Source organism: Nomia melanderi, chromosome 7 (genome assembly GCF_051020985.1).
Source record: "Nomia melanderi isolate GNS246 chromosome 7, iyNomMela1, whole genome shotgun sequence".
Lineage (NCBI taxonomy): Eukaryota > Metazoa > Arthropoda > Insecta > Hymenoptera > Halictidae > Nomia > Nomia melanderi.
In genome coordinates, this window is record NC_135005.1 from 1802821 (window position 1) to 1827290 (window position 24470).

The window sequence follows — 24470 nt, forward strand, 5'->3', positions numbered from 1 at the left end:
TAATTGGCTGATTCAGCAAAAGAAATTTAAACCGAACTGTCCAATTTTACTCCGTAGAATAAATAAATGTAAAATGATCCCTTATCGAGTTCACTGTCTACTTGGGTTACATTTAGTTAGGAGTTATTCAACTGCACGTCATTTCATTTTCTAGAAATTGATGTATGAAGGGAAAGAAATGAAAAAATTTTATTATTTATTCTCAACCTATTCTTTCATCTACCGTCATATCCTTTCCAATTAAATCACCCCGTATATACATGTAAACATAACAGTGTCCATAATATAAAACAACGTATTGAGATTCAAATATTTTACAAACATTGCAATATAAGCAAAGTTCTTTAAATTGATATTTTAGTTCACTTATATCGCACCACTTCGATGAAATTATTTAAAGCGACGCCTTTCAATAATTTTTCATCATCGTTATTAAATTCCTCTTTCGCATTGTCTTCATTACACTTTTATCGATTTTCTATTGTCCGTTCCCGTAACTCTAATTATCTATTCCCTGAAGCCCGTAATACAGAACTTTCCAGTTAAATAATTGCCCTTAAAAGTAACAAAAATCATCCGCGGTATCGAAATTTTCGTAAAGCAGCGTTCTAACGATTACCTGATGATATCGCCGTAATGAGTGAACATCGAATTTCCATGAGGGAATGTCGCATAATTGAAAGCACAGAAAACTCAATTTCATTAACGGTTAACGGTCGACAATTTCTTACAAAAAAGGTATTGAACTTGAAAATTCAAAAAATTATAATAGTTTGCGTGTAAGTAGGGTAAGTCAATACTAATACATTGCAATTCCTTTTCGTGCCGAATTTAACTTTGAAAGGGTGAAACTAACCCTTGAAACAAATGAACATCTTTTTTTCTCGTGGATTATCTTGAAAACTGTAAAAGATAGCGAAAAAAAGATCAAACAAAAAATACATTATTCTTTTACGTTTATAAAATTTTATTTTACAATTTTATACAATCTTATGTAGAATTTTATTTAGAATTTTATTTACAACTTTATTTTACAATTTTATAGACGTGGAAGAACAATGTATTTTTTATTTAAATTTTTTTTCACTATCTGTTACCGTTTTCAAGATAATCCACAAAAAAGAAATTTATAACCTTTTCAAGGGGTGGCTTCTCCCCTTCAAAATGAAACTCGCTACAAAAAAACAATATTTTGAATTTTCAGATTCGATACTTTTCCTTGTTAATGATACTAACCTCCCCTATGAATTAACAGAATATTAGCTAACTGTAGAGGAAGTATTGATAAGATTTTTAATTTAACAAAAGCGGAAATATATTTCAAATTACAGGAAATATAATAAATAAATATAAACTAATTTCATTCTGCTATATGACCTTACCATAGTTACGTACAACTGGACTACGGATCTTTGTGAATGTATGAGAAATTTGGAAGTGAAAGATTAGAAAAATATATAAACTATTAAAAACATTTGATATCGTAATTTAATTTTTCTAATTATGTTCTCAAATTTGAATTTCCATAAAGATCCGCAATCTAATAATAACCCTACGAAATGCATATGGCCCTACACATAATCATAGTAATTAAAATAATAATACAATAATAAATACGAACGTAAACAAAATTTGTTGCATTTTTGCTCAGCGCTGTTGTTCGACCGTTAAGGGTTAAATTTCGTCGAATTTATTATGCTCGTTCGAATCTGATCAGGACGCACACCTACATAACCGCTCTTATACGGGCGCGCGGAGTGTGCAAGGTGTACGAGCAGCACGGAATGCAGGGGACGCGAAGGGGATGCGTTCAAAAGTGAGGTAATGCGATTACCGACTTTAGCTCTAGGGCTCGTCGCGATACGAGGGGGCCGGCCGAGCGAAAACAGATTATTTTAATTTAAAGCAACAAACTCTCTGATTCCAGCGTATACTCTAATCCCGGGCCGCAAATTTGACGTACGCGTGTATCCGCATTGTCACGGCCAGTCGTTTCCGGATTAAGCATTAGGGTGGAACGGGGCCATTTCCGGCTGCGTACCGTCACCGTCTTGATGAAAATCAAACAGAGAATTCAGGAGGTTCTCTCGCGGGAACGTCGGGAATTTTTCGCTCTCCCTCTCTCCCCCTTTTCTATTCCTCTCTTTCCCTACTTTTATCTTTTCCTTTTCGGTACGCGTGCTCACCGAGGAAACTTTTCATCAACGTCAACTGCGAATTAGCGAACGGTGCGCCGGGCAATCCGGAGGCAAAAGAAACGAGACTGGCGTCGTTCCCCCGAATTGCACCAATTGAGAGAAATTATCGAACTGAAAGTGAGATAAAGAAAATAGAATGAAAATGCGAGATAATGGGTGTCCCCGTTTTTTTTGCGTGGCTCTCCTCAAAAGAGTCTGTTTGTATTGTTCTCTTAACGTGGTTATCGCGATTGTTGCGGTGAATTTTTTGGGATTACGTGGACCGCGTTTTCATGCGGAGAATGATACGTCGTTTAATCACTTATCGTCGAAATGCGTTGGAGTTGTGCAAGTTGACATGGTTTTGAGAGTTTCAGTGAATAGGAATTGTTCGAGACGTTAAACTCGATTTTAATCTGGGAAAGTTGCGTGAGATCGTAAGTAGTGAAATGAAATTATATGATTTAGATGTTTGAAAAATTAATCGATACGGAATCATCAGAAAAGTTAAAATCCAAGTGTGGTATCTATACAATATTTCACGGAAAAATTATACAAATGACATTTATGTATTTATTAATTAAAAAATTATGTATATATTATTATCCATATTCAATTTTTTGTATTAATATGTATTCGTTTATATTAGCTATTTATATTAATTGATTATCATATAATCTGTCAAAATTGTACACGCATTAATCAAGTTGTATAGAATATTTTAACCTCTTCGATACGAGCATTGACTAAAATTGACAACCGTAAACTGCATTTGCATTATCTTTCCCATTTATTAAAAATAAATTAAGAACATCAGTGACAAGTTAAGTGACAATCTTTTGTGTGACATTGCTTTTGTTCTTCGACTATTGTCATGACAAACGATTACCGCACTGAAAAGGTTAAACGAAGTAGAAATTGAGATAATCAATTTAGATGGCTTACAAATTAAATGAATTATAAACTGAACCAAATTGTACGACGTATTAAATTAAATGATTGATTTTGAAATCTAACGAATAACGTTACAATAACCTCTTTACGTGCATTCATTTCACATGCAAAGCACTCAGATGAATCATTCACGAAAAAAGGGGTACAGAAAATTAATATCCACTTTTAAATAAAATATTCCTCTCATGGAAATAATCGCGTGGCCCGACTTAACAGGATCATTTTGTACAATCGTTTGTGTACCCGCGTGCAGGGTAATCAAATGATAATATCGAGCTGGATTATTTGAATTTATAATTTTTGTGGTTCTCGCGGATTAAGTGATACGTGACCAGAGATCGAACGCGGAAAACCGGAAAAGTTCTGCCCGTAGGAGGCAAAAAGCACGGAATAAGGGAAAGAGTAAAGGACACTGGGTAAGGGGGCAGATGTCGGGCGAAGGCAGGAAATGTGCAAACATCCGACAGGTTGAGCAGCTTTCACGGGAAAAGGGCGGAAATGTACCCATGGTAATGAAAATGGCAAAAAGCACTCCACTGCTAATTAATGGAAGATCGTTTTGTTCCTGAAATCCCCTTCTTTGCACGTCTGGGATTTCATCAACGTGAACGCCTTCTATTTCGATTTGTGTTTTCACCTGCGACAAATTCTATCTACGATGATTATCAGTCGCGATTTAAACCAACCTCGTACTCAGTATTACCAGACTGAACGGAAATTATTCATGGGAATGTTTTACGTTAGTCTTTATTACTAATTAAAGAATTTACATCAACCTAAATACATTTAAAACTTAGAATTATTTTAGATATTTTGATTAATATTCAATGTTTATGAATTCCTGTATATTTAAAAATTTGTAAGACACTTTTAAAATTATTTCACTCCGATAACTGTTTTGTATTGTTTATTATTATAAATTTCAATCTTATCAATCTTTCAGATTATTTACTGTCATAAATTTTAATGTCATAAATCTTTCGGATTATGTACTTGTTAATGACAGTTTTAACGAAACAATTATTCATATATTATATGTATATTTATTTCTTAGTATATAACTTAATGTAACACGCGGTCTTTATCTTACAAAACTGAAGAGAAAAAAGAGACTAAATGTGCAGCAAAAATAACAAACGACTAATAAACACAAACGCTACTGAACCTATATATGGAGCAACCCATATGAATACAAATGTATACTTAACAGCAATAAATTTTCATCGTATTAAAGATTCAAAAAAGGAAATCATTGCTTAATTACAGTCGCCGACAAGCGATGATTCGTAAGATTCCAGCTGAGTCAAAATTAATCCACATTCGATGTAAAATTTATAACCATCTCTCATCGCCGGCATTTAAAACTGTCACGAGTGGTTCTTAAATTTCTACGACGCGACGCGCCGCTGCGACGAAGGAACTTTTAATTCAACCGCGACGACCGGAGATTATTTAATAGCAGGCTATCGATCGTGATGCCCGTGATAAACTGGATGCGCCCATTAGTATGCAGCGAAACGTTCTACATCTCTGAACAAATACAGCATGGTAATAAGTACGGTGAAACACTTGCACAGAGCCCATGTTCCTGGGTATTATCTATCATTTATTTCGTTGTCGGTGTATCGCGCTGTTGTTATACCGCGGATACTGAGATCGGAAACTGGTGTAATCGAATTGGACGCGGCACCTCATGCAGAAGTAAGTCGAGAATGTAGGATGAGTTCATACGGGAAAATGTCTCTTGAAAATTTGTCAAGCAGACACGTATCTGTGCACGTTTTGATGAATATTGCATGGGAGGGTGCTTGAATCGAATATTATATAATTTTATGGTCTTACGAACCATGCATTGAATATATTATTCTTATATGCTTTTCATTACACGGTGTACTTATTTTAATGTTTTATATTATTATAACATGTTTGTTTTATCTAATATTATTGAGAGTATATAACACCGTGTATGAATGACTTCTAAAAAGAAATTCATAAGGGTATAGAAACAATACTATTTATATTGTTCTTGATTGGCCGGGTTTATGCAGCAGTGTTTTTAAACATTTTGTTTACGTATAGAATTACATTATGTCTTGATTAAAATCTAGTGTTTTCTCCTTCCTGATATTATCGTTTAAAAGTACCTTGTGAAGTTTGCAAACATTCAGAAATTAGTTTCCTTTTAACATTACTTCCAACTTAAAGATTCATTCATTCGATAAAGTAAAATAGGTTTTCGATAAAAACAATGTATCTATTAATAATTAAACTGAAAAAACACGTAAATTGCTTCTTACTGTCTGGGGATAAAATTGATTAGTATAGCTTCAATGGTAGTATTTTTAACGTCATTGGATTTTTAATACGCGTTTACACTTTTACAATGGAGGATCGATAATTCGAAATTGAATAAGGATTCACTTCCTGTATTAACAGTACCATTTGCTTAAGAATGAGATAAAAATGAATCAAACTTCATTATAATTTTCATCTTATTTTTTTTAAGACTCTTATAGACTATAAACGCATCAACATTTGCAATCAAATGATCAGTTTCTAAATATGGCACGAGCTGGATTGATGTTAATTAATGTTAATTTAGTAGTCATGCGTTATTCAAATGAACATTAAACAGATGAACGAGCATATATTCATATTTGTCAAACGACCAATTTAATGTACTTTATTTTTTATAGTAATTTTGTATAAACTGATTATAAATAACAATACCAATATGAAGGAACTAATAACACTATATTATAGTAAATTTCTGAATTACTAGGACCAATAACAATAACAATAATTATTATGATCATTTATTTAATATTTCAATATCATACGTTAACATAAAGGTGTTAATATTTTATACGATATATAAGAAAAGTATAAAAATAACTACTTGGATACATTATAATAAACAAAAGGAGAAAGTTTGTAAGAAAAGAGATTTAATATACAGTATGAGACAAAGAGAAAAGAATTGGATAAGTATAATATACAAAATTACGATAGCATGAAACAGAAGCTATATCAACGTAAAATAAAGATAAAAACGAAAAATAATCAAGTAACGCATGTTAGTAAAATTCTAATAATGTAATATATACACTCATAGAGAGGTCAGTTGCGTTTACATGATTCTCGTTTCCAAAATATTCTTAACCTCTTGCCCTACGATATCGTGTCAGACTCGTGGTAAGGATTCCAAATAGAATTTAACAAATACAAATATCACTTCATTCTTCCAAGTCCGAATTGAAGATTATTTTTCCATTATTAATTGTGCTACTTCTGAGTAAACGTAGATATAGAATAAACGTAGAATTCTCTTCGTTCTCTAAGAAATTATGAACAATAAAATATCTCTGTTGAGCGCAATTGGGAAAGGAATCATAGAGCAGGGGCAATTTAATAATTCCCGACATGAAGTTTTTCATAAAAAACTTCCTGCATATATTTATGCAAGTGATCGTAAGGTTTGCCAAGTATTATGATTGTCGATACACCTAGTGTGTCCATAACGGAAGGCGCTCGACTACGCACTGTACGATATTCCTCAATAAAAGCGACACGGGTCAGTCGAACCTGTCTATGTCCACGAAAGGGGTCAGCAATGTATCGGTCGAAAGGGTCCTTTTGTGCAACCAATTGATATACTTACGACCACTGCAAACACTGGTTGACCGCATGGGGGTGTGTTATCGTCCCGTACACAGTGTACAGGGTCATTCAGAGAAAGTGGACAATACCTTGCGAAAAGATATGGTGGATGCTGTTCCCGTTTTCCTGTTTTCAAATTATCCCAATAGATTCCACTGGACTTCTGAATATATAGGAGACATTAGAAATATAATGACAAATGAAAATCAATCAAGTTTTATAAAAATGTGAATTGAAAATATAAAAGAATATCTTTGAACCTGAAACATTATACTCAATAATATTTGCATAGCATAGGTGCATTTCAGAGGTATATTTCAATACAGACTTCGTGTCATTTTTATTTATATAGGATTAACTTTTATGTCAGCGCCAGCAAATGTTTGAGAAATCATATGTTAGATTTAGTTCAATGTTTTGCTTCTCAAATCATAATTAAAGTAAAAATACAAAGGAACACAAAGCGTGTTGTTCTCACCAGAGCCTTTATAATTATTATATTTGCTCATAATCTAATTAAAATAGTGGATTGTGGATAATGATAATAAAAATAATAGGAATTTTTTTCCGCGATGAAAGGAAAGAATGATGTACGAATATGTAAATATAAGAACACACAAAAATAATTTCTGCAAATATTCGTTTTTATTTGTGTGTTAATATTTAGAGCGAAATATTCATTTATACAAACATTGCTAAATGTAACACAGAATATTATATGTGATATGAAGTGAAAATGTTTTTCGTACGTTTAAATGTGTTTTACATGTTTAATATTTAACCTTTAAATTACTGGTATGTATTAATCCTTTGTACTATGAGGTCATCTCTGGCATTATAATATTATTTTTCCCTAAAAGTCTTTAGTCTCCTCTTACGTGATACTTCCAACAGATGAATAATAAACAAGTCAGTAGAAAATAGTTTTATTCAATGGAAAATGTTTATTCTATTGAACATTTATAAAAAACAGTATGATTAATTTCCCAAAATGTAATTTATTTCGTTTTGTCTGTGCATGATGTATATATCAAATTAATATTATACTAAGTAACTTGATTTAGTTGCACTGTCGGTTCTGGAACATCGTGTAGTAAAATGGCAAAAATTTGACCCTTCTGGATAATTGAGAAACCACTCCTTCATAGTTGATTGGTTGCTCCATTAAGAAGTTATTGCGAGGGACAAGAGACTAAATATAGAAGAGACACTCCTAGAATCTATACCTATCCTTATGAGATCGTAAAAATGGAGGTAATGTCTGGCAAGTTCCACAATTGGAAAAGTGATGTTGGACAGTAAAATTCTTGCGGACCCGTAATGGTATCCAAGTATTTCCCGACAATGAGACTCAAATAATTTCTACTTTAATTATTTAGAAGTGACGCATGTGCTTGGAAAACATTTTGTGCGAATTGTATTCAGCACTTATGTTGATTAAATTTCTTTTACATCCACTGGTGCATGCTGTAAATCGTGAAAACTGCAGTGTCTAGTTATAAAACAGTCTGTATCGAAAATACTGTTCTAAAAAAAGAATAATGATTAGCTTTCCTTAATTTACCCTTATATTATTTGTTTCTGTGTTAAAGGAACCCTACAGTGAAAAGTCTATGTAAAAAAAAGAAATGTAGAAAAGTCTACTATTAATAGAGTGTTCAGCATTATAATAACTAATTTTATGTTAAAAACTGTATACGTGAATTCTGTTTTGAAAAGTTTACCGAAGTAAATGAATAAATTTTAATTACAATACCTTACAGAAGTAAGTTAATATAACCTTTCCATATCAGTAATCATCTGAACTGGAAAGAATATTTCTTTGCTGTAAATATTTAAATATAAAATTATAATGATGTACGATTTATGAATAACCATTATTCCTAACGTAAATGACTTATCTATTGGAAATCAAATATCTGTATACATAAAGATGGGAAAAATGTGTAGTTAAATTTAACACTAGGTTTATGATCATTATTTAATATATATTTACGTCAATTTCGATTGATATAGTTACACGAATATCTGTCCTAATAGTCGATGTTTAAATCTCTAATTTCCAAGATTAAAATGAGCGAACTTCAATTTTTCTAAACATAATAGAACAAACTGTACAACTGTCCATAAACCTATTGTTAAAAACGAAAGCGGTGATTATTATAATTCAATTTGTTAGTGCGAGTGTTGACACCAGGAGAGGAACATCTGCTTGTCAAATGAACATACAAACAGATATCAAAATGATTGCATTTTTTCAGTCGCTTGACGAACCAGCATTTTGTCAATTGAATCGGTAAATGTTCACGAAAATAAGTCGGCCGTTATAATGAGGAACCGTTAGCTGGTCGGTGAAAGCGCGTTCACGGAAAGCTCCGCCGAGATTCTTCCCCGCCGGCCGGTGTTTATCGAGTAATTACTATTTTCAATTAACGTTCGTTCGATCGATTATTTTTCGCTTAAACGAAGATTGCCGTGTGATCAGTCGAAAATTCCGCTTGCTGATTGGTTTCTCTGTAATTAATTTTTCCTCGCGTATTAAATCATTCGCGCCGTTGAGCCCGGCTCACCGAAACACGCTCGGGTCCGCCCGAAGATTTTCATATTGCCAATTACGAGGCTGTGTGTGCGGGTGTGAGTTTGCGCGCGAGAATACATTGTACTCCATTTTCCATCAGGATCGAGCATCGAACAAACAAAATGGCTGTCCAAATTAACACCTTGCGTTGGAATCACGTCTCACAAACGTACTTTTCGCGATCGAACGTATGTGGAATTTGAAATAATTGTGTGGATACTTTGGTTCATAATTATAACTTTGCATATTTTTGAAATGTGTAAACTCTTAAGAAAGCATCACGTAATAAAAATGATGGGTTTGTTTAATGAATAGTGTCATAATCACTTGTTAGATAGATTAATAAAGTATTTATAAACAATTTTAGTTTATTTTAACTGTTTATGATATTAATTTTCATTGTTAATTAAATAAAAATCGCCATTTCTATTGCCATAAGTTAAAAAATATTACTTTAATCTGCAATTGTAGGTAGCGCGAGGCAAAACTAGGCAACTATTCGGTTTCAATCTGAAATGAGTTGATTTACTAAACATTATATATTTCTATTTCGGTATACGATTTAAAGGTAAATAAAGCAATAAAATGCTGTATAGAGACTACAAAATAAAAATAGTATTTTTCGAAATAAATTTTTAAACGAAAAACAGGCATAAAGGGGCCACTTCACCGCTGAAATGCTGAAACTTTTCAACTGGAAATTGTTAACTTCGTCTACACAGAGTACTGTGATGATATGTGTCCTAGGATTCGTTTGATAATGTCACGAGGTTTGTCCGAATGCGACGGAAGGTTTTAACTGTATTTTGCAGCATGTATCTTACCAAAAACAATGGTAGCGGATTTTGTATAACTCTCCTCTACATAAAATTTACATTTCAACTTTTTTAATAGCCTTTCACTTGTTTTTAATAATGTTATAAAACAGTGTCGTATAGAAAATTATGTTTTCCTTCTTATCCTAGTAATATTAATGATAATAGTAGTCGATTTTTATCAGACATACATTTAAAAAAATTATATTATCATATAGAAGATGTGACGTAATTAGTGGCATAAATCTAAAAGTCGACACGAAATTGACAAATTTCATCTCAGCTTGCTTTCCTTTGGAAAATATTGAACGTGACGTGCAACCTGATGGTAATAAAATGACAACCTTACTTCCTGTTCGTCTGTCATCGTGATAACGCTAATGTACAATTTCACATAGCAGGAAACATATTGAATGCCAACGTTAGAGGTTAACGACGCTCATCGGAACCTTCCCTTAATATGGGTAGGGGAGACTTCACTGTTGCACTTTATTACAACTAGTTCAATAAGAGATAAAAGATCGCCGCGTGCGTCCTTCCACGATCATACCCTAGATAGCTTCGCACTATTCAGAAAATAACTAATTTAGATCAAAGCTATATAAGATTAGAAAAAAATATTTTTTCATATTGTGTATGTAAAATATCAGGTGTTCGACGGTTTAGATAAAATAATATTTTATATAGAGAACAAATTTTCGGCAAATAAAGTCCTTTTATTTTAATAATGTGAAGCATACAAAAATAATTTCGTATTTCAAATATATTTAAAATAATAATTGGATAAACTTCATTTCTGGTTTCAGTGCTATTATTCGTATGAAACCGTTTCAATCGTTTCAGTACATGGCTTACAATTTTCGTACTTCACTGATGCACCCATCGCTGTTGGATACTTCATAAATCAGCTGCAATAATGATCCTACGAAATTTATTTACTGAAAACGCAACTGGAAGATTAAGATTTATTAAAATACTTATCTTATAATTACTTATCTTATAAAATACAAATTTTTTAATAAACGAATACTGTAATCCCACGTCTTTGATAATTACGAAACTGTAGATACGACGTAAAATTCATAATTAAACAAAAGATGATTAAAGGAGCAAATAAGTAGGTAACTTATAATAATTTCTGGTGCTTTTATGCTGTCTTAGAATGTCAAAGCTGCTTTCGAAGTCAGCTTATTTATTCCTATTGAATATTGCCCTATGAAATCTATGCACTACATATTATCCATGAACTCTTAACTAACTAATATATTAACTTAAAGAACAATTCAAAAATTGATCGCGATAAAGCAACATTTCTTGAAAATTATAAGCAAAATCTAAGGTGAAATAGACAATCTGCTATTTAAAATAATATTTCACCCAGCGTTTACCTCAACGTAGCAGAAAAGAGGGTTTGTGATCGAGCCATCAACGCGAACGAGCAGGCAAAGTCGCTTTGAATGCGCGGCCATAAGGGCGCAGGAAGTCGCGGCAGAAGTTCAGATAGCCCTAATGGCGAAAGAGAGGCGTCAGATGGAAAGCTAGATGACAAGAAGACGAGCAACGTATCAGAAACGGGCGACGATCAAAGAGAAAAAACGGAGAACATTGGCGGCGAAAGAAGACAGTGGAAAGGGATGGAGGTTGGGGTGAGAGAGGAACCGGGCAAAGAGATTCGAGTAGAATCCCGATGGCTAAGTGGTTATCTTATCTTAACAGTGGCGGTGCAGCATCTCGCGGGCATGGCACCCTAACACTTCCTAAACGGAAATTAACATCCCTCCCGACCCCTGGTGCCCTCCCAACCAGACTGTCTCTGACATTCGAGCCGGGGGCAAGAGAAAAAAAAATCAATGGATATTATCTCGCAACCGTAGCGAAACTCGTGCTCTGACATGATCCTCTTATCGACCAGAAGAAAGGAAGAGGTGAGCAAGATCGGGCGCGGGATTGTTTGTTACGGTAACAGCCTTAATTTCCTGAGACGCGGCGTCGATCCTTGACCGAAGCCATTCGTTTAGCGCCACGCGAGCCACGATAGTACACATCCTCCGTGTAAAAGACGCGCTCGTAACGGGCACCGTTAATGGAAATGTGGTAATGTAACGCGACCGTTACTTGAAAATTCTATGTGGGTTTACATGTTCGGGGAAAATGCTGACATAGTGATTCGAAGCTGGGAATTATGGGTGGTTCTTACTTTTATTATCGATATAAAAGATCATCTTTTCATTATTCATTTATTATAATTTATTATAAGTTTTACTATAGATATAGATATTGTCAACTATTATATTAAGGATGCTAAAAGCATGTGACGCTTTTGGCTATATCTTTTAAGTATCGTTTTATTTTTAAATTTTATGCTTGTTTCAAAATTTCGATTAAAGCCTTTATTACAATGATTTACCTATTATGATTAAACAATTACATTGTATACATGCTTCTAACTGTTAAAATTTACAGTAACTAAATTCCTATTTAATCATGCGCCAAACATGATTTCATGGAATTAATTGTTTATTTATTAACGCCGAATATAATTTCATTCGAATATGAATATATTCGTCATTCTTATCTTTCGTTTGTTATTTGAAACAAGCTTTTGCGTAAGAATGGTTTGATATAATATCCATAATCGAATTTAGGGAGAAAGTTTCATTATTGGTTGTTGTTACGACATTCTTTTACGTATTCGAACTTATTGACACAGACATTCGGCTGAACGTTAATTATTGAGGATTGTGGGTTGCACAATATCCAGTGATCCAATTTCCACCTCCGTCAGACCGAACCGTAACTAATAATTACTCGATGATATGATAAATTTTATTCGCTGGAATTACCGTACATCGATGAATGCGTATCGATGCATTGTGCAGATAATTACGTCGCATGAAATTATTGGCAACGGCGCGATGCCGTGACTCTGTGATTCGTCAGGCGAGATAAAAGTTTTACGCATATTTTATGCATAGCAGACGTGCAATTCATAATCTGTTTCTAACGCTGGAAAAATGTATCAACGATTTGTACAAATGTTTTGACTGGATTATTTGGAAAGGTAAATCTAAGAGTCATTAATAAATTATCAAAAAAATATTAGGTATATTTTACTTTTCTACGCATGTATGTGCATATAAAAATATATGTGTCCTATTTAAACTAAAAAAAGGATATTACTACATAGGTAATTAGTGCGCTTGACTTTTATATTGTTCGTATATAAAATTACCACTAAAAATTGCACCGATAAAAGTCACATTGACACCAGTTGAAAATTAATATTACTCAATTAATTAGTTAAACATGTAAGCGGAAGTTCGGTAGAGTCAGGATAGTTTTTCTTGAACAGAAATACACTGCGTGATGATTATTTAGTTTATTAAAATAATTGGGCTGGTCTTCGACGGAACGCGACTGACGATCGACTTTGGAATGCGTGGCGATCGAAAATCGCCTTCTTTTTTAAGCTTGAAGGGTGCGTCAACAATTCCGCGAAACCGTTTCCGCGCGTGTGTCCGATTTTTTCGAGCGCTGTGTGTCGGCTTCCGACAGAAGAACTATATGACGCGACATTTTCGGAAATTAACACCTGCGCCTTGAAAGACACCGCATGCGTCCTGTTGGTCCTCGCTAAAAGAACGCGCCGCGCCGATTTCGGGAATCGCTCCTGCACGTGCATCCCACTTTCCGAGCGCCCTATATCGGCTTCCGACAAAGGACGTCGCTCTGCATACAAGAGTCAGCTCTTACAAACATTTTTTAATAACTAACATTAATCCCACAATCACTCATTCAATAATTAACGTTATTTTAACAAAGTTCATCTAGTATCGTTTAATACATAATATTTACTATTTTATTACACAAATATACTATCAAACGATTAAAGAACGATTAGTAAATTGATCAATCTTTTTGTCTTTTCAATAAAAACCATTAAATTTCTCGCAACTCTCGAATGTAATCTCTTAGCAAATCTCCTCGGCGGCTATCATGCAAACATCGTGTCGCGCAACGGCAATGACTTTAGTTGGTACCCAGCGCGCAGTCGAATGGTAAAAATACGATTTCAGGGTACGATAAAAAAATACAATAAGGGTGGCTGTGAATTCTGGCGGAAGGGGGAGGGGAGATAGTGTTAAGTCGGCGGCACAAAGTGACGGAAAGTTCCCAGTACGATATCGCGTGTGCATAAATGTCAGGTGTATTAACGGTGACGTTCGATATTCGGCCGCAGGTTTCCGTGCAGGAGGAGGGCGAGGACAAGGGACCAATTTGCCCTCCGCTTCCGGCGCAGTACCACGCGGCTGCCTACACCACGACGACACCGCAGCTACACAAAACTATCACGGATTACAGCGGTTGGTAGCGACGTTAAGTGCGATACTTAAGCCTTTCGAACTCTGCCTGTGCATGCGCCGTTAGGCCGATTTAAATTAATTCAAACAGTGGTGGCTCGGGCCGCGCACGATTACTGACGCCATGCCTCATCAAACATTGTACAGTATTATTAAGCGCCATAAAGATTCAAACGATTTTGTTTTCTTATTGTTACTTTTTGTTGTTCGGCTTGCATCGTTTAGTTTCATTATGTTACGAATGCACAATTTCGATTAGAAAATTCGCTACAAAGTATTGCATATTTTAAAATTCAGGTTTTCCTTATTTTAATCATTGTACGATTGTTATTATCATTGTTATTTTATTTAGATTTTATTGTGTTATCGTATTAATGCTCTGTCATTTGGCATGTTTATTATATTTAACGTTGTCTTTTGTTATTAACAAATAACTTCTATTTATTCATTAACCTATTCGATTGCCGGACCATATTATGTGATTTCATTCGTATTGCTGAATAATTTTTATTTACTCGTTAATCCATTCGCTGTTCGAACCAAATTATGTGATTTCATTCATATTGCTAAAATACATTTAAAATACGAGTACAGTCGTGCAAGTACATGACACCCTGTCAGTCACGCGCATACGCTAAATATATTAATTAATGTACGATAGAGTATACGGTGCCAATCTGGGAAAGGACATTATGTCTATCACAAATACAAATTATTGTATTTATCATTCGGTATAATACATTACTTCCGATGACTTAAACGATGCAACAGTTCACTGAAAATTCAGTAACAGACTGAAATAGAAACATTCGATATTTAATCACGACATATCGGGTTGGAACGTGACTTGTGAATTGTTGGAATCCAACGTGCTAATTGGACGTTGAGCCTTCGAAACTTAATGCGTGCATTATTAAGCCGCTCTAAATCGTTCCCGAGCGGAAGAAGCATTTCGGTTCCAGCGATTATCAATTCACAGTTCCGCTGCTGGGCGATGTCGATCATTAATAGCCGTAGAATTTCGTTGCGCGGAATCGGACTGCCCTCGATATTTATTACAACGTTGTTTGTTTTAATTAAATGGCGGTGAAAACTCGGAATGAGCGGGTTTGCGCTGCGGTGCATTATCGAGTTTGCGTTTGGTTAAAATTACGTAAAACCGTGGTGGACTATAGTCGCCGGCCGCGACGATAAACGCAACACCTAACGCGATATGCAGGCGGGCAGCGTTCGAATTAAATTACAGGGTAATGGTCGACAGATTATTATAGAGTTCGTGGCACTTAAGCCAATACTTACATGAACACAAATCATTAGAAACTTCCACGTGATTTATCGGCCCTCTGTACAGCCGACGGCACGTCCTTAATCGATTTTAAATATCTCGACGGGTTTCTCGTGACTGTAACCATTATCACCAATACGGCAACATTTCACGTTCGAACATTTTGCACGACCGATTAGATTTTCGTAATTGCTGTTTGCATTAAGGATCATTGTGAGACAAAATCCACAGTGGATAATTAAGTCGGGCAGCAGAGGATTTTGTGCATGATGTGTATTATGTTAAAATCTTGTTGTATGGAACGTATGGAATGAAGGCTAGTTTATATGAAACCTTGGTCCGTGCAAAAAGGTCAATGATTAATTTGTTATAAAATTTGATTTCGTAAATATCTATTCACTTCTTGTAAATAATATGGATATATTTCTGATCTATAGTGCTAAATTACTGATCATCGTTTGAATAAATTTAAGGAAATTTTGTATTGCTAGGTTCTGTTTTAATTTTGCTTGTGCTATGATATTTGACGACACAGTGCATTTCAAACAATTGCGTTTTCTAGTGCTTTTTAACGAATTGCGGTCAAGCATGGCTGTCAGAAGTTTTCTGGGTACGGAACAGTAGCAGTAAAAACAATTTTAACAGTAGCGTGAGCTAAATGACTCTTCCGTTAAGCTATAATCTCCATGGTAAGTTTAAACGAACTTTCCAGAAAGCTTCGTTTCGAGTTCAATTTAAAACGGCCCGGGTTAACTGCACGTATACTGAAATATGGAAAATCCGTCTGGAATAATTCGCTTTAAGCAACTTTATAATCAGTTTATCGTGGGAAACGGTGTGCCCTCTGCAAATAGTAAGCCTCCACAAATGAACATGTACATTCTAATCGTTCATAATCACTGTATGCATGAACAGCGTGCATCAATCAAGAATACCAACCTCTTGATGTGCAAAACAAGCTAATAGAACCATTTGTCACTTCGTTAAATCTCAGTTCGAAACTGCATTTCACTCGGTTAACATTAATAATTGTTCAAGTCGTGGCACAATGGAGGCGAAACTTCCTCGAAAACGTCGCTTAAAAATCGTTCCCGGATGCAAATGCAAACACGCCGAGAAAAAGGTTTAATTGCAGAATCACATGGCTCCCGATCAGTGCGCGAGATCAACGGTTCCGTCCTATAAAGATAAGAGTAAATCATGTGAAACGCGGGGACGGGCATGACGGGCGACACTGTGTCCCAATAAAACAAAACCGTGTCGCGGTCGTTAATAGAAAAAGAAACGGAAGCAGCCGGGAAAAAGAGTTGATGCATGCAACCCGCAATGAACGTCGAGAGTCGAGCGACGAACTGTTCCTTTCCGTGCGTCGTGCCCATCGTGTCTCTAACCTTGTCAAAATTTCTTTTTTCCCTTTCCCGTTTCACGGTATCGTCGGACAGGGATCACGGAGGTGCAGCCGGTTATTCCGCTGTTGCTGAACACGGCGATCAATCTTGCCAGGCCAATTCCCCCGGTTCAAGAATATCCTTCTAACCCGCCGCCCATACCACCGCCGCCGGAAAAGTATTACGCCAGTACGGAGATCTGCAAGGTGAGTATCAAAAATGTACGGCAGACATGCGATCCGCGACGATTAGTCCCTTCCCAGGGCATTAATGCGGGCCACTTCGGGCTTGAAACTGTGTCAAACACCACTTCGTGACTGTAGGATCTTACAACGCGATCGCGGCACGCGGCGGCGGCAGCAGCGGTGGCGGCCACTTGAATCGTTTCCCTTTCGAGGGTTGCTGCCCGCGAGCTTATCCAACGGCTCCTCTTAATTCCGTGTTATTTCGCTACCGCCGCTGTTCCGGCTTTCGCTTTAATTTAATTTCCCCTGAACTTTGTCCCTGGAAGTCTTGTTATTTCTGCGCGAGATCCTGCGGCACGACTCGCCGAGAAATGGTAAATCGGAATTTCCAGTTGTACCTCATTGGCCACTGCATTTGGTGTTATTGTTCTCGAGAGAATTCAGTGGCCTTATTTGCAATTTGTGTTCTGTGAACTCGATGATACTCGAATATTCGATAATGTTTGATGGATTGAAAATATCGGAATTGCACGTTTCGGAATTGCACTATACGAACTTTAATATACAGGGTGAGTCACCTAACGTTGCCACCTGAAATGTCTTTGTTGTTTTTAAAGATACGTCAAATATCTTAAGGACAGAGTTGAATGGTTTAGTGGGGCTCTCGTGATACCAATAAGATATCTGTTTTTTGTCATTTTTTTTTTAGAGATTTTAAGGTTACCATATTGATAAACATTGTAAGATAAAAACTGCCATCTTCGTGAATGGACACTCAGAAACATTTGTTTTACGCGGATCAAACTATTGCTAATATATCATTAAATATCAAGTTTAGAACACATGAATGTCAACAATTTGATACGCAGAATTTGATACTCTATCGATCTATAGAGAAAGTAGGTTATTTAATTAAAAACAATCAAGGTAACTTCGTCTTTAAGACGTTTGACGTATCTTTAAAAATAACAAAGACCTATTGAATCCAATCGTCGAATTGTCAGAATTCGAGAATCTATGTTTGAGACTGTCTGAACACTTGATTCAGCATCTTCGGGTTCAGGGTGCCAAATCTGAGGATGTACAAACTTTAAAGGAATTAAATATGTTTTAAGGACTTGAAGTGTTCTGTGGATTTAGTAAATAGATTTGAGGGATTCTGTACTAAGATCTTTGGATCCTTGGATCTAGGTGGTCTTTGGTTAATCTGGAGTTCAGCACTCTGAAGTTTAGCATTTTAGATCTTGATGATGTAGCTTTCTAGTAACTGCTCCTACTTCACAACTTGATTCACCTCGAGTCAGTATATCTTTCAAAACACATTAGTTTATTGTTTAATTAGATTCAATAAGATAAATTACTTTGAAATTCTTAATTTCAAACTAGGTTTAATATTAAAGAGTTTTATATTCTTCTGACCGCACTTGTATAATTTGATTTTGAAGCCGATAAAACTGTAATCGTGGCAAAAACGTATTTTTTTCTTGCTAGAAGCATGATTACAATAAATAATTTCTCGCCTTAGGAATTTATCGTGCGCTGTTAAAATACCTCGAACGGAAAATAATGAAGCTTAATGGATGAAAAACAAGGCAGTAACGTGTAGGTACTATCAATCATAACTAATGCGAGACGCCCAAGAGAAACGTCTTTCGTGGGCACACACAGATTACCGAGCGATAATATAAAGGGTGTGTTTATTGATTACTTAAGTTCTCCGAGGCTTTACGCGTATTTTCATCTGATTACAGTATCGTTCCTCATTCTAGCCTTTTAAGTTGACTATTGTTAATCGCTGGTGTATTTACCATAGAAAGATCGATCGACAATTTTTATACGTTCGCTTCCTAATTGCTCTTAGGCCGGGGGTAACGTAAAAATAATTGAATGGAAGGGTGTACTGATAACGGGTTCATGAATAATACAAATGTGGTAATTAAATACTTGGGGGATTCGTTGGGGTAACGCAACGAACGAAGCATTTAGTGAGACCAAATGAACTCCAGTTAAACTCCTATAAAACGTAGTACGAGGCAGAATTATATCATGGAAGTGCCTGTGACTTATAAAAGTGTATGTGGAGAGTATAAGCTTTTTAAATTAAAATCACTTCTGGTATGGTATTAACGTATTATATTAAGTCTAATAATATATTATGTCGAATAACTGATTTGATCATTTTTGAATACTATTTTTCTTCTGATTCTGACAAATATTAAATAAAATAAACTAGTATTGATTTAATTCTCGTAAACGCATTATAGATATTTCATGTGTTTTGAATATTTTCTAGTATTAGCGATCACAATTTATAAATACAAACATATTGGACGAACCAGTTATAATAAATATAAGATACATACACATATAAAACTATTCTAGCTGTTTGCTTGCTACATACTTCTCTAAAACATAAAGTTATATACTTAACAATTTTCAATAACATTAATTTCATTGTTGTTACCTTAGATTGCATACTGAATTAACATCTATAATGAGTGCTTTAAATCTTTATGGCACTGGAAACTGCGTTTGTCACGAGTACCATTGATTAAAGGCTAAAACACTGAATTATCCGCTTCTTATCTTAAACAACTTTCAAAATTGATTCTTTTATTAACAACAATTTGCATCGCTTTAAGAAATCAAACTTGTAATTCGAAATTTAAAAATTGGGACTGTTTGGAACTTGTATTAGCTCTATCCAGCTATCATAAGACTCCAAATTGAACGTCAACAATGTAGTTCGCAAAAAAACGTATTAGACCCAATGAAGAATACGATATATCATTTGTGGCTGATATCTCTGCAAATATTCCCAGTCTTTTCCATCGGCGCATTTGCCTTTTATTACAGAATTCTCTACCACCGTTGCCGCCATCACCCACACCGAGCACGCCACCGCCAATGAGCGCGAAAGCCTCTAGTAGCATGACAAGCTACAGTCCCGAGGATATGCTTACGGAGGAGGAAGACGAGGTGCCCGAGTGCATCTTAGACTTCCCCCGGGAGAAGCTCAACATCGTTGAAAACCTCGGCTGCGGATACTTCGGCGACGTTCACATTTGCGAGGTCGACAGGTTTCCCGGATACGACGAAGTTTTCCGGAACACCAGCAGCGACCTCGTGATCGTTAAGTCCCTGAGACCCGGCTCCTCGGATGCGCTTAGGTAAGGATCTTGTATTATCATCAACTGCCTCCGCGGCGCGTATTAACCCGAAATTTGCCGGTATTAAGCAAATAATCGCGAAAGTCGACGGAGCTCGCTCTACCGCGAGACTTCGCGGGATAGTTGAACGTTGAATATTCGATAAAGTGTCGATGATGCATTATGGTTCGATGCTCATAAAACTGTCAATGATATATGTGCTTAATCTCTTCTTTGTTTATGACGGAGTCGTGTTAGTAATTTATACATACAAGTTGAAGCACTGCAAGGTGCATATGTTAAAACGACAATAATATTCTCTTAATAAATCGAAACATTTATTTAGTAACTATGTTCTGAAGCATTGGTTCATAAAATTAGTGGTGATTTTGTTTTTATGGCAGTGTTGTCAAGGTGAGCGGTACCCTTGTAGGCGTTGAGTAACATTCTTTTACATTTTGGAGTATTTATGGTATGATATTTTCTAATGTTGGGGGTCGCGGTCTATCCCGTGAATGATTTAGAACTCGCGACTTAGCGAAAATGTAGTGGACTGTATTTGTACAACTTAGCCGGTTTACAAGTTTTTGAAGTGTGTCTCTTCTAGTCGGTGGTTGCTATACGAATGTATTTCGAACTCGCGAGTGCTTCTCAGCTGCCCCTTGGAATTTGCAATTGTCCACTGATTGGTTCTTCCAATTTTTGGGAAAGTCCAATTAGCGAACTTAAGTTAGAAGGCACCCCTTCCTTTACGCCCTCGGCGTGTTTCCTTGAGGAAGGGGTCGTGAAATTTTCCAAGGGGGGAGAGACTCTAGAATTCGGCGATGGTGGACGACGCATCTGGTCAACACCAGAGACGGTTTCCTGACCCTGCATCGGCCGCGGAAACCGTTGGGCGACCCATGGTTCTTGCTGACATGCTCAGGCCGTGAAGGTTTACAGAAGGGCAATAACTATTGAGACCAACGAAAAATGCGTGCAAGAAACTAAAGGCATCGACAAATGCTGTGACAAAGAGTAAAAATTGGAAAGAGCGTACCATCCGGCGAGTGTCGTCCAGATGGCAAAAAGAAACTAAATTTACGAATTCTCAAAAATAGCTGTGCTTCTAATCCCTGCCATAAACCCCGTACAAATCGGCCCGAACATCTAAGTTCTCTTTAATTTTAATTTTTAACTGTATGATCATTGCGATGTGATGAGTAAACACTGTTTCTTGAAAATATTCACAGTATATAGTTTAATAGTCGATATAACTTCAAACTAGATAATCTTATACTTCTTAGGATTGAATTAGTTTTTTGAGTAATGGTGTCATTTGTAGCCATTCTAAGCTTTAGTGTTTTAAGTACTTTTAACAATATATGTAACATAAAAAAAGTATATAATTTAATAAGGTACTTGATACCATCAATTTTGAAATATAGTTTATTACGAAGTTTGTTAAGCACTCTGACTGTCACAAGTACTTTTGAATAGACTAAGAGTTCTAATGACTGATTGACTGAATGGAGGTTTTCTGAAGCGGTTCGAATTTGTTCCTGCATGGACACGGTTGCTAAATGAACGTGTTCCTGTTTCTAATTCTCAACTGATTCTGATTCTGGTTTGTTTCTAATCTGTGTTCTAACTGTACTGATGCTGTTTCTGTCTGATTCTCAACTCTCTGAAGGGTTTTTATAATCCTCCTGGGCCCATTCCCTCCTTTTCGATGTACGAAGGTGGGCCTCAGGGGCGTTTTTCCATCCCTTCCTAAGTATGATAACCACTCCTGTATCGTCCCCTTCCAGTATGCCCGTAGCGCGGTATTTCCCTGGAGCGGGGGTGACGGAGTTGGTCGCAACGCTGGACGAATGTTTGGCAACGTTGGGGAAATTCGTTAGGTCAAGATCCTTGAGAACACTTTTTTTTGAAATTCTAACGGACCCTATGGAACACGACTTTACGATACCTGGGCTAAAGTGAAAAAATAGACAATGGTTGATCTCTAAGCTGAACCCTTATGTGCCGCATATTGGCTGCAGGCACGCCTGCTAAAGTACCGAATGTAAAGCTAACGGTTATGAACGTCTCTATGAATATTTTCCCGTATCGTAAAATTGTCCCCTTGTTGTCCTAACAAAGTTAGATAATTAATAAGTAAAAAATAATAAGCAATTAATATTTCATTATTTCTATAATCTCTAATGATTTTTATAAAATTGAATTTCATATTGAATTATATTTTAATAATCTTTGTCGTAAATTTTTATAATGCGTTTCTTTTGGACGCATCTTACTTAATACAATTGTATAATTTTATTTTCTAGGTTTTAATTTTGTCTTTCTATATTATGTTTCTTTTACTATTTTGCTTTTCTTCTTTTCCCTAATTTTATTTTCTTTGTTGCTAATTTAATTTTATGTGCTGCTTCTTTGTTTGTAATTTTAGTCCCTTTTCTTCTCCTTTTTTTCCAATTTCATTCGTTTTTTTTTTGCTTTCGTAATATCTATATAACCACTTGTTTAACCAATTTATATAATTGCATACTTTTTACATCAATTGAATAAAGTAATATGGTAATAATTATATTTTATTATACATAAATATGATAATAGGTGGGCATAATAGTTAAGTCTAATACAGTATAATGACTATATTATTCAGGTTAATCAGGTTAATTGAAGAAAGAAAAATGAGAATGCCTTCGCTTACCGTAGTTTTTCGTATTTTTGAAATAGATTCGAAACGTTTACATCACTTGTTTACATTATAATTTTGTATATTCGTACGTTCCAATAAAGAAATATATACATATTATCGATTGAATTGTTTTTACAATTATTTTTTCAATTTTACATGCATTAGTGATAATTCAAATTTCGATAAACGCAGTAATCATAAAAGTAGCTGAAAGTGGTACACCGATCGCTAACGCATCTATGCATATATACAGGGTGGGGCAATAACTATTATATGGGGCACCTCAGATATCATCGAAATTATAAGTTTCACAGAAATAAAATTGCACAGTACGAAGGGAGTCGTCCGGTGGCGATAATAGTTTTTTTGCAGGTGTAGTTACTTCGTACATTTGAATGTCAACTTCAATTCTTTGAATGGATCGGCATGTTTTTGCTTTCATATCATGATAGAGGATCTTAAAACGAATTTAACGACCTATTACATAAGGTCATTGAAGGTCATATAAAGTAGGGAAAGGCGATAATAGTTACGGTTTTGGTAGTAAATGAAACATATGTTTATAGTAGGTGTTCGAAGTGATGACCATCACTGTTGTTGGATTGGACGCGGCGATCCAATATTGTGGCCAGCTCGTTCACCAGATTTAACACCTATAGATTTCTTCCTGTGGGGAACACTGAAAGATAAAGTGTACAAAGAAATACCAACTACACCTTACGGCATGCAACAGCGAATTATTGCAGCCTGTGCGTCAATAAGTTCTTACGCTATAAGACTCGCAAGTCAGTCAATTGTAAAAAGAATCTAATGTTGCATTGACAGTGATGGTCACCACTTCGAACACCTACTATAAACGTATGTTTCACTTACTACCAAAACCGTAAGTATTATCGCCTTTCCCTACTTTCTATGACCTTCAATGACCTTATATAATGGGTCGTTGAATTCGTTTTGAGATCCTCTATCATGATACGGAAGCAAAAACATATCGATTTTATTTCAGAAAATATTTCTGTGAAACTTATAACTTCGAAGATATCTGAGGTGATAATAGTTATTGCTCCACACTGTACAACGAACTTTAATAATTAAAATCACACGGATTATAGAATAAATATCAAACATTAAACATATTAATTCTACTCTAAAAAATAATGTTACTGTAAGAACTTTAACAAATATAATTCTTAAATATTCAGCTATAAAAATTAATGTAAATATTCAGTATTAAA

At 35.4% G+C, this 24470-nt stretch overlaps 1 protein-coding gene across 3 annotated transcripts in view; it reads left to right on the top strand.

Annotated features, from left to right (window-relative positions):
* Positions 1-24470, top strand: part of Ddr (discoidin domain-containing receptor 2) — a 433820-nt gene that overhangs the window by 356544 nt on the left and 52806 nt on the right. For all 3 annotated transcript variants that reach the window (XM_031970341.2, XM_031970342.2, XM_076369034.1), the window contains 3 exons: positions 14425-14548; positions 17273-17424; positions 20260-20573. In XM_031970341.2, coding sequence (XP_031826201.2) covers positions 14425-14548; positions 17273-17424; positions 20260-20573 — 590 coding nt within the window. The remainder of the gene's footprint in view (positions 1-14424; positions 14549-17272; positions 17425-20259; positions 20574-24470) is intronic.